The 12,340-nt window shown below is 50.3% G+C and overlaps 1 protein-coding gene across 1 annotated transcript in view; it reads left to right on the plus strand.

Moving 5' to 3' along the window:
• AIDA (axin interactor, dorsalization associated) overlaps positions 1-12,340 on the plus strand; it is a 42,337-nt gene that overhangs the window by 27,312 nt on the left and 2,685 nt on the right. Inside the window, exons 8-9 of the mRNA XM_075337973.1 lie at positions 2,619-2,741; positions 3,355-3,472. Of these exons, the coding sequence (XP_075194088.1) occupies positions 2,619-2,741; positions 3,355-3,472 (241 nt within the window). The remainder of the gene's footprint in view (positions 1-2,618; positions 2,742-3,354; positions 3,473-12,340) is intronic.

Raw genomic sequence — 12,340 nt, forward strand, 5'->3', positions numbered from 1 at the left:
CCTTCATGCAGGGCGTATCTCACATCATTCCGCCTTACCGGCGGCCCTTGGAGCCCTGGGACCTTGATTCGGTCCTCACGGCTTCCGGAAACCCCCCTTTGAGCCTCTTAGGGAGGTTTAGTTTAGTCTTTCACAGAAGGTGGTCTTTCTAGTGGCCATAACTTCCCTCAAGAGAGTCTCTGTTTTGGCTGCACTCTCTTCGGAGTCCTCCCTTCATCAAGACAAGGTGGTTCTCCGTCCGACTCCGGACTTTCTCCCTAAGGTGGTTGCTGTTCCACCTTAACCGGGGCATTTTCCCTGCCTTCCTTTTGTCCGGCTCCTGTTCATCGCTTTGAAAGGGCGTTGCATACTCTGGATCTGGTGCGGGCGCTCCGGATCTATGTGTCTCGCACCGCTGTTCTTAGGTGGTGCACCTCTTTTTTGTGCTGACTGCTGGTCAACGTAAAGGCCTTTCGGCTTTTAAGCCGACCCTGGCTCGTTGGTTTAGGTTGGCCATTTCCGATACCTACCAGGGTACTCAAGTGCCTCTCCCGCCGGGGATCAAGGCACACTTGACCAGGGCTGTCGGTGCCTCTTAGGCTTTCAGGCCCAGGCTACGGCTCAGCAGGTCTGTCAGGCTGCCACTTGGACTAGTCTGCATACCTTTTCGAAGCACTACCAAGTGCATGCTCTTGCTTCGGCAGATGCGAACTTGGGCAGACGCATCCTTTAGGCGGCTGTCGCCCATTTGTGAAGTTAGGCTTCGCCTACTTCTCAGTTTTTCTATTTATTCCCACCCATGGACTGCTTTAGAACGTCCCATGGTCTGGGTCTCCCATAAGGAACGATGAAGAAAAAGAGAATTTTGTTACTTACCGTAAATTCTTTTTCTTATAGTTCCGACATGGGAGACCCAGCACCCTCCCTGTTGCCTGTTGGCAGGTTTCTTGTTCCGTGTGTTATCACCGGCTGTTGTTGTAGACAGAGGTTCCGGTTGTTCCGGGTTTTGCTCTGTCTCTACTTGTGGGTGGATGTCCTCCTTCAGCTTTTGCACTAAACTGGCTAGGACTGGCTACCAGGGGGTGTATATGCTAGGAGGGAGGAGCTACACGTTTGAGTGTAGTACTTTGTGTGTCCTCCGGAGGCAGTAGCTATACACCCATGGTCTGGGTCTCCCATGTCGGAACTATAAGAAAAAGAATTTACGGTAAGTAACAAAATTCTCTTTTTTGCGGACTATAAGACACACTTTTCCCCCCCCAAGTGTTAGGGGAAAGTGGGGGGTGCATCTTATAGTCTGAATGTAGGGAATGGCTGTGGGGAATGAGGGTGCTGTGGTGGAGTGGGTCATCGGCAGCATGCGCAGGTTGTAGCAGCACCTGCCGTGACCACGCAGACCCGCTCATTTCATATGCACGCCCTTCATCTCTCAGCGCTGAAGCCGACGCTGACAGGTGGGCGGGATGATGGGCGGGGGGTGCGTATAATTAACATCCGGCCCGCGTGATCATCCCTGGCAACTACAGCCTGCACTGATCATGTGCGGCTGTATTCACTGCTCCCCATCATCATCCATCATCATCCATCATCATCCATCATCATCCATCATCATCCATCATCATCCATCATCATCCATCATCATCCATCATCATCCATCATCATCCATCATCATCCATCATCATCCATCATCATCCATCATCATCCATCATCATCCATCATCATCCATCATCATCATCCAAAGTACGGTATACTCACCCGTCACCGTTCCCTGCAGCATCACGGTGTCTTCTTGTCTGCTGGCCGTGCTGTGTGTGGAGAGTGTTTAATACAGCGATGACGTCATCCCTGTGCGCACGGCTCCACACACATCAGTGGGCTGGCAGACAGGAGGACACCACGATGCTGCAGGGAACGGTGACTGCTCCACACAGGTCAGCGGCGCTGCTGCCGGCACTGACTGGAAGATGATCGATGCTGCTGGAGTGTGGCGTATAAACGTTTTGGTTTTTTTAAAAGAATTTTGTGCCACATGATGTGGGCTGTATACTAGGATAAGGCTATATAGCTGGATGGATGGGGGCTATATAGCTGGATGAGGGACATATGTACAAGGATGGAGATCATTTACAAGGCAGGAGGATCATTACTAGGATGGGGTACCTTAGCTGAGAATTTGGGGACATTACCCCCATAAGTGTCAGGAGCAGATCCTCGCCCCATAAGTGTGTCATGATCACATTTTTTACTTAAAATTTTATTTTCCTATTTTCCTTCTTTAAAACCAGGGTGCGTCTTATGGTCTGAAAATTACAGTATATATATTTTATTAAACGCTTCAGCCAGATACTATAGGGGGACACCTGACTAGTCCTGTGCGGCCCCCAGCCGGTCGTCATGCAGCCGGCTCTGATTCATGCTTTGTGGTTTTACAAGAATAAATAGATATACATCTATCTATCTCAATACAATCAGCAGCTTGCTGACGGTTTCCATTTACCCATAGGTGATTAAAGCTGAGCTATCAGTGGGATCGGGTCACGTAGCTGAAGCGATTCACTGCGGAGCTTACACAGACTGTTTTCGGGGGTTTTTTTTCTTCCATTTCTGATGGTTTCTCTCTTTCCACCTCATTTCCGCAGATCTGAACGGCATTGATCTGACGCCGGTTCAGGACACGCCGATGGCTTCCCGAAAGGAGGACACATACGTCCATTTTAATGTTGAAATTGAAATCCAGAAACATGTGGAAAAACTTACAAAAGGTGAGGAGCGCGTGATAATCCTGCGTAATGTCACCTGCACGAGCAGAGGCGCAGCACCCAGACACACAGGGCGGACCGGCTGCGATGATGAGGGGCGTTAGATCTCACCAAGGACAGAATCTGCAAGGAGTCTGTACGGATTTCCTCCATTTTCCTCTTACAGACATGATATATACTGATGGGGATGGGGGGCTTCCAATCTATATTCCCTATCAGTCACCTGCTTGGTTGGGGACTATCGCTTCGGACAATCTAAGGTTGATGACTGGGGCAGAGGCCATCAATATCAGGCTCCCAAAATAACTCTTTAAAGGGTTAATGTCCTGTAACAGCTAAATTATTGTACTAATACATATACAGCAGCTTTGCAGCTTGTCTATCTACAGCTCGGATGCAGAATTGTGTCTCCATGGTTACAGACTACAAACAGACGCTGCGTAGTCTGACCCCATGTGTAAGATAAAAGAAATAAATGCAACTTCACGTAACAGCACCAGGGGGCAGCAGAGAGCGACGTTTCCGCAGCCTCAGTGCTCTGAATACATGTAGGGAAATTATTTGGAAGGGTTTTTGCCCCTCAGGTTTATTAACCCCTCTACATCTTGGTTTCCAGGAGCAGCTATTTTTTTCGAGTTCAAGCACTACAAGCCGAAGAAGCGTTTTACAAGCACAAAGTGTTTTGCCTTCATGGAGATGGATGAAATCAAACCGGGCCAGATAGTAATAGAGCTGTGAGTGACCCCGATACTGGCGGCAGCTGGGGATAATGACAGTGTAATGTCTTACATGGAGACAGTCAGCATGTAATGGATTATGTAGTGTCAGCCAGGTACACACAGACTGCTCCAGCAGAATAGTGAGTGCAGCTCTGGAGTATAATACAGGAGGTAACTCAGGATTAGTAATGTAATGTACAGTTAGGTCCAGAAATATTTGGACAGTGACACAATTTTGGCGAGTTGGGCTCTGCATGCCACCACATTGGATTTGAAATGAAACCTCTACAACAGAATTCAAGTGCAGATTGTAACGTTTAATTTGAAGGTTTGAACAAAAATATCTGATAGAAATTGTAGTAATTGTACACATTTCTTTACAAACACTCCACATTTTAGGAGGTCAAAAGTAATTGGACAAATAAACCAAACCCAAACAAAATACTTTTATTTTCAATATTTTGTTGCGAATCCTTTGGAGGCAATCACTGCCTTAAGTCTGGAACCCATGGACATCACCAAACGCTGGGTTTCCTCCTTCTTAATGCTTTGCCAGGCCTTTACAGCCGCAGCCTTCAGGTCTTGCTTGTTTGTGGGTCTTTCCGTCTTAAGTCTGGATTTGAGCAAGTGAAATGCATGCTCAATTGGGTTAAGATCTGGTGATTGACTTGGCCATTGCAGAAGGTTCCACTTTTTTGCACTCATGAACTCCTGGGTAGCTTTGGCTGTATGCTTGGGGTCATTGTCCATCTGTACTATGAAGCGCCGTCCGATCAACTTTGCGGCATTTGGCTGAATCTGGGCTGAAAGTATATCCCGGTACACTTCAGATTTCATCCGGCTACTCTTGTCTGCTGTTATGTCATCAATAAACACAAGTGACCCAGTGCCATTGAAAGCCATGCATGCCCATGCCATCACGTTGCCTCCACCATGTTTTACAGAGGATGTGGTGTGCCTTGGATCATGTGCCGTTCCCTTTCTTCTCCAAACTTTTTTCTTCCCATCATTCTGGTACAGGTTGATCTTGGTCTCATCTGTCCATAGAATACTTTTCCAGAACTGAGCTGGCTTCATGAGGTGTTTTTCAGCAAATTTAACTCTGGCCTGTCTATTTTTGGAATTGATGAATGGTTTGCATCTAGATGTGAACCCTTTGTATTTACTTTCATGGAGTCTTCTCTTTACTGTTGACTTAGAGACAGATACACCTACTTCACTGAGAGTGTTCTGGACTTCAGTTGATGTTGTGAACGGGTTCTTCTTCACCAAAGAAAGTATGCGGCGATCATCCACCACTGTTGTCATCCGTGGACGCCCAGGCCTTTTTGAGTTCCCAAGCTCACCAGTCAATTCCTTTTTTCTCAGAATGTACCCGACTGTTGATTTTGCTACTCCAAGCATGTCTGCTATCTCTCTGATGGATTTTTTCTTTTTTTTCAGCCTCAGGATGTTCTGCTTCACCTCAATTGAGAGTTCCTTAGACCGCATGTTGTCTGGTCACAGCAACCGCTTCCAAATGCAAAAGCACACACCTGTAATCAACCCCAGACCTTTTAACTACTTCATTGATTACAGGTTAACGAGGGAGACGCCTTCAGATTTAATTGCAGCCCTTAGAGTCCCTTGTCCAATTACTTTTGGTCCCTTGAAAAAGAGGAGGCTATGAATTACAGAGCTATGATTCTTAAACCCTTTCTCCGATTTGGATGTGAAAACTCTCATATTGCAGCTGGGAGTGTGCACTTTCAGCCCATATTATATATAATTGTATTTCTGAACATGTTTTTGTAAACAGCTAAAATAACAAAACTTGCGTCACTGTCCAAATATTTCTGGACCTAACTGTATGTACACAGTGGCTGCACCAGCAGAATAGCGAGTGCAGCTCTGGAGTATAATAGAGGAGGTAACTCAGGATCAGTACAGGATCAGTAATGTATGTACACAGTGACTGCACCAGCAGAATAGTGAGTGCAGCTCTGGAGTAGAATACAGAATGTAACTCGGGATCAGTAATGTATTTGGAACATAACTCGATTGTGTACAGTAGATTATTTCTCTAAGTAGCAGTAACACTGTGTCTGGATATACAGTAGATAACCAGTCATTTCAGTTTCTGTAGAATTAGCCATAGCTTGGGAAAGTTTGGGATAATATGAGCTACAGTGTCTTGTGAAAGTATTCGGCCCCCCTTGAATTTTTCAGCCTCTTCCCACATTTCAGGCTTCAAACATAAAGATAAAATGTTAATGTTCTGGTGAAGAATCAACAACAAGTGGGACACAATTGTGAAGGTGAATGATATTTATTGCTTATTTTAAACTTTTCTTTGTCGCTCCATTGGGAGACCCAGACAATTGGGTGTTTCTCTTCTGCCTCCAGAGGCCACACAAAGTATTACACTTTAAAAAGTGTAACCCCTCCCCTCTGCCTATACACCCTCCCGTGCATCACGGGCTCCTCAGTTTTATGCTTTGTGTGGAAGGAGGCACACATCCACTCATGCATTCTCATATTAGTTATATCGGTTGGAAGAAAAGTGGGCCCCCACGGGGCCCCCGGCATGTTCCCTTCTCACCCCACTACGTCGGCGGTGCTGTTAAGGTTGAGGTATCCATTGCGGGTACAAAGGCCGGAGCCTCATGCCGTTTTCCTTCACCATCCCTTAGCGGCTCTGGGAGAAGTGGGATCCTGACCGGTCATCCATTTACTGGGACCGTGCTCCCTCCGCAGCCCCTGTGGGAATCTGCCGGACAGGAGTCTATTCATCCTCAGGGACCGGGCCCTGCAACTCAAAGGTACTCTGTGTCCCCATGGGGGCTGTGCATGGAGCGCCTTCATCCCGGACGCTGCAGCAGCTGCTGATTTGTGAAGACCGGCGGACTTCCGCGCCGACCGCGCCTGCTTGTCGGCCGCGGTCTTAAATTTAGTCCCCGGCTTCATTGCGGCCTAGTAGCAAAACTCCCGCCCCCGGGCCTGTCTGTCAGGGGTAAGGGCGGGACTGCCGACCTGACGTCGGATGTGAGGGCCGGAGCATCCTGTATGTTTCCTCCCCCCTCACTGATCACTGTGGGGACCCCAGATTCCCGCACTTTTCTAGCGCCGCCCACGGCTCCACTCCTCCCCAGAGAGCTCCGGCAGCCATTTTTTTGGCATTCTGCCGGTGGAGGATTTCCAGGAAAGAGCTCTGCAACTCTGGGAGACCTAAGGCAGGGAATCTGGAGGACACACGCTCCGCTTTTTAGCGGTCGGTAAGCCACACCGGTCACCCGGTGCTGCTCCCCTTAGGGTGCCGGAATAGATACTATATAGATATATATATTTCTGTTCGGTCGGGCTATATACCTTTTCCCATATACCCTCAGTGATCACTCTCCTAGGAGACAACAGCATGTCGTCCACAAGGAGCAAGGGTGCCAAGGCACAGGGTTATTTTGCGACCTGTACCTCTTGTGCGGCTATGTTACCTGCGGGTTCCACCTACCCTCACTGTGAGCAATGCTCGACCCCTGTTTTTGCTTGCTCAGCCGGAGCCTCGGTCACTAGTGGGCCCCTCGGCTCAGGTAGACCCCCCTGCTCCCCCTGTACAGGCGGCAGGGACAGAGTTTGCCGTTTTTGCTGAGAAACTCTCTGAGTCACTTTCACAATCCATGGCTCAGTCTATGGACAAATGGTCTGCCAAGCTGCTTGAAGCTTTGCAGTCCAGACCGGTCCTTACACAGGCCCCGGGCCCTGTTGGATCGTCGCCTCCAGGCCCCTCTCTGTCCGCGCTGCAGCGCGCTCCCAGGGGGGGCCCTAGGTCTCACGTGGAGGACTCCTGCCCGGACCGCAGTCCCAGACTGGCTAAGCGGGCTCGCTGGGAATCTTCCCCGACTTCTTCACGCTGCTCGGGTTCCCAGCTTGAGGACTCTCTGGAGGACGAGGCGGACGTCGCAGCTCAGGGCTCTGACCCTGACGTTGCTCTCAATCTTGATACACCTGAAGGGGATGCCATAGTAAATGACCTTATCTCGTCCATCAACCAGGTGTTGGATCTCTCTCCCCCGCCGCCACCTGTAGAGGAGTCGATTTCTCAGCAGGAGAAACATCAGTTTCGGTTCCCTAAACGTACACGGAGTGCGTTTTTTGATCACTCTAACTTCAGAGATGCTGTCCAGAAGCCCAGAGCGGTTCCGGACAAGCGCTTTACTAAGCGCCTTACTGACACACGTTACCCCTTCCCCTCTGACGTAGTTAAGGGTTGGGCTCAATGTCCCAAAGTGGAACCTCCAGTCTCTAGATTGGCGGCTAGATCTGTGGTATCGGTTGCAGATGGCTCATCGCTAAAAGATGCCACTGACAGGCAGATAGAGCTCCTGGTGAAATCCATCTATGAAGCCACGGGCGCGTCTTTTGCCCCGGCATTTGCAGCCGTGTGGGCACTCCAAGCTATCTCAGCTTGTCTGGCTGAGATTAATGCTGTCACACGTAATTCTGCTCCGCAGGTTGCGTCTTTGACTTCTCAGGCGTCAGCTTTTTCTTCCTACGCCATGAACGCAGTTCTAGACTCTGCTAGCCGTACAGCGGTGGTATCCGCTAATTCTGTGGCAGTCCGCAGGGCCATGTGGCTGCGCGAATGGAAGGCAGACTCGGCTTCCGAGAGGTTCTTAACCGGTTTGCCGTTTTCTGGCGACCGATTGTTTGGCGAACGATTGGATGAGATTATTAAGGAATCCAAGGGAAAGGACTCCTCCTTACCCCAGTCCAAACCGAAGAGACCTCAGCAACGGAAAATACAATCGAGGTTTCGGTCCTTTCATCCCTCCGCCAAGCCCCAATCCTCTTCGTCCAGCAGGCCGGAGAAAGGCCAGAGGAACTCCTATGCGTGGCGGGCTAAGCCACGTCCCCAAAAACCCGCCGGAGGCAATGCCTCTAAGGCGGCCTCTTCATGACTCTCGGCATCCCCGAACCGCATCCTCGGTCGGTGGCAGGCTCTCCCGCTTTTGCGACGCCTGGTGGCCACATGTTCAAGACCGATGGGTGAGAGACATTGTCTCACGGTTACAGGATAGAGTTCAGCTCTCGTCCCCCGACTCGTTTCTTCAGAACCTCTCCGCCCCCCTCGCGGGCCGATGCACTTTTTCAGGCGGTGGACGCTCTGAAGACAGGAGTTGTGATTCCTGTTCCCCCCCCAGGAACATGGTCGCAGCTTTTACTCCAACTTGTTCGTGGTGCCAAAGAAGGACGGTTCGTTCCGTCCCGTTCTGGACCTCAAACTACTCAACAGACATGTGAGCACCAGACGGTTTCGGATGGAATCTCTCCGCTCGGTCATCGCATCGATGTCACAAGGAGACTTCCTAGCATCGATCGACATCAAGGATGCTTATCTCCATGTGCCGATCGCACCCGAACATCAACGCTTTTTGCGTTTCGCCATCGGGGACGAACACCTTCAGTTCGTGGCATTGCCTTTCGGCCTGGCGACAGCCCCACGGGTGTTCACCAAGGTCATGGCATCTGTTGTGGCGGTCCTACACTCTCAGGGCCACTCGGTGATTCCCTACTTAGACGATCTTCTGGTCAGGGCACCCTCTCAGATGGCGTGTCAAAACAGCCTTACCGTCGCCCTGGCGACTCTCCAGCAGTTCGGGTGGATCATCAACTTCCCAAAATCCAAGTTGACACCGACCCAATCACTGACGTACCTTGGGATGGAGTTTCATACTCAGTCAGCAGTAGTCATGCTACCACTGGACAAACAGCTTTCTCTGCAGGCAGGGGTGCAATCTCTTCTTCGGGGTCAGTCACACCCCTTGAGGCGTCTCATGCACTTCCTGGGGAAGATGGTGGCAGCGATGGAGGCAGTGCCCTTCGCGCAATTCCATCTGCGGCCACTCCAGTGGGACATTCTCCGCAAATGGGACAGGAGGTCGACTTCCCTCGACAGGAACGTCTCTCTCTCCCTTGCAACCAAGACGTCACTTCAGTGGTGGCTTCTTCCCAACTCTCTGTCGCGGGGAAAATCCTTCCTACCCCCAACCTGGGCTGTGGTCACCACGGACGCGAGCCTGTCAGGGTGGGGGGCGGTTTTTCTCCACCACAGGGCTCAGGGAACCTGGACTCCGATAGAGTCATCCCTTCAGATCAATATTCTGGAGATAAGGGCAGTGTATCTAGCCCTATTGGCTTTTCATCGGTGGCTGGAGGGCAGGCAGATCCGTATCCAGTCGGACAACGCCACTGCCGTCGCATACATCAACCACCAAGGCGGCACTCGCAGTCGTCAAGCCTTCCAGGAGGTCCGACGGATTCTGCAGTGGGTGGAAGCCACAGCTTCCACCATCTCCGCAGTTCACATCCCGGGCGTAGAAAACTGGGAAGCAGATTTTCTCAGTCGTCAGGGCATGGACGCGGGGGAATGGTCTCTTCACCCAGACGTGTTTCGAGAGATCTGTCGCCGCTGGGGAACGCCGGACGACGATCTCATGGCGTCACGGCACAACAACAAAGTCCCGGCATTCATGGCCCGGTCTCAAGATCACAGAGCTCTGGCGGCGGACGCATTAGTTCAGGATTGGTCGCAGTTTCGACTGCCTTATGTATTTCCTCCTCTGGCGATGCTGCCCAGAGTGCTGCGCAAAATCAGGTCCGACTGTCATCGCGCCATTCTCGTCGCCACAGATTGGCCGAGGCGGTCGTGGTACCCGGATCTGTGGCATCTCACGGTGGGTCAACCGTGGGCGCTCCCAGACCGCCCAGACTTGCTGTCACAAGGGCCGTTTTTCCATCTGAATTCTGTGGCCCTCAACCTGACTGTGTGGCCATTGAGTCCTGGCTCCTAGCGTCCTCAGGGTTATCTCAAGATGTCATTGCCACCATGAGACAGGCCAGGAAACCAACGTCCGCCAAGATCTATCACAGGTCTTGGAGGATCTTCTTATCCTGGTGCTCTGATAATGGTTTTACTCCCTGGCCCTTTGCCTTACCCACTTTTCTTTCATTCCTTCAATCTGGAATGGACAAGGGTTTGTCTCTCGGCTCTCTCAAGGGACAAGTATCGGCGCTATCCGTATTTTTTCAAAAGCGTCTAGCCAGGCTTCCGCAGGTCCGCACGTTCCTGCAGGGAGTTTGCCACATAGTCCCACCTTTATAAGCGTCCGCTGGAACCCTGGGACCTTAACAGGGTGCTAACGGCTCTTCAGAAACCACCTTTCGAGCCGCTGCGGGATGTCTCTTTATCACGTCTTTCGCAGAAGGTGGCATTTCTAGTGGCAGTTACATCGCTCCGTAGAGTGTCGGAGCTGGCAGCGCTGTCATGCAAAGCCCCCTTCCTGGTTTTTCACCAGGATAAGGTGGTTCTGTGTCCTGTTCCGGAATTTCTCCCTAAGGTGGTATCTCCTTTTCATCTCAATCAGGATATCTCCTTACCTTCATTTTGCCCTAATCCAATTCACCAATGTGAAAAGGATTTGCACTCATTAGATCTGGTGAGAGCACTCCGGCTCTACGTGTCTCGCACGGCGCCCCTGCGCCGTTCAGATGCGCTCTTTGTCCTTGTCGCTGGCCAGCGTAAGGGTTCGCAGGCTTCCAAGTCAACCTTGGCTCGGTGGATCAAGGAACCGATTCTTGAAGCCTACCGTTCTTCTGGGCTTCCGCTTCCTTTGGGGCTGAAAGCCCATTCTACCAGAGCCGTGGGTGCGTCCTGGGCATTGCGGCACCGGGCTACGGCTCAGCAGGTGTGTCAGGCAGCTACCTGGTCTAGTCTGCACACTTTCACGAAACACTATCAGGTGCATACCTATGCTTCGGCAGACGCCAGTCTAGGTAGGCGAGTCCTTCAGGCGGCGGTTGCCCACCTGTAAGAGGGTGTCGTTTTCGGCTCTTTTTATTTAGGTATTCCTTTACCCACCCAGGGACTGCTTTTGGACGTCCCAATTGTCTGGGTCTCCCAATGGAGCGACAAAGAAGAAGGGAATTTTGTTTACTTACCGTAAATTCCTTTTCTTCTAGCTCCTATTGGGAGACCCAGCACCCGCCCCTGTTCCCTTCGAGCTGGTTGTTTTTTTGTGTACACATGTTGTTCATGTTGAATGGTTCTTTTGGTTTATGGTTTTCAGTTCTCCGAACATACTTCGGATTGAATTTACCTTAGACCAATTTATAAGTTTCCTCCTTCCTGCTTTTGCACCAAAACTGAGGAGCCCGTGATGCACGGGAGGGTGTATAGGCAGAGGGGAGGGGTTACACTTTTTAAAGTGTAATACTTTGTGTGGCCTCCGGAGGCAGAAGCTATACACCCAATTGTCTGGGTCTCCCAATAGGAGCTAGAAGAAAAGGAATTTACGGTAAGTAAACAAAATTCCCTTCTTTTTTAAAAAATAAAAAACTGAAAATTGGGGCGTGCAATATTATTCATCCCCTTTACTTTTAGTGCAGCAAACTCACTCCAGAAGTTCATTGAGTATCTCTGAATGATCCAATGTTGTCCTAAATGACTGATGATGATAAATATAATCCACCTGTGTATAATCTAGTCTCCGTATAAATGCACCTTGTCTGTGATAGTCTCAGTGTTCTGTGTAAAGCACAGAGAGAATCATGAAGACCAAGGAACACAACAGGCAGGTCCGTGATACTGTTGTGGAGAAGTTTAAAGTCCGATTTGGTTACAAAAAGATTTCCAAAACTTTAAACATCCCAAGAAGCACTGTGCAAGCGATCATATTGAAATGGAAGGAGTATCATACTACTGCAAATCTACCATGACCCGGCCGCCCATCCAAACTTCCATCTCAAACAAGGAAAAGACTAATCAGAGATGCAGCCAAGAGGCCCATGATCACTCTGGATGAACTGCAGAGATCTACAGCGGAGGTGGGAGAGTCTGTCCATAGGACA

Source organism: Anomaloglossus baeobatrachus, chromosome 3, assembly GCF_048569485.1.
Source record: "Anomaloglossus baeobatrachus isolate aAnoBae1 chromosome 3, aAnoBae1.hap1, whole genome shotgun sequence".
In the NCBI taxonomy this organism is placed as follows: Eukaryota; Metazoa; Chordata; class Amphibia; order Anura; family Aromobatidae; genus Anomaloglossus; species Anomaloglossus baeobatrachus.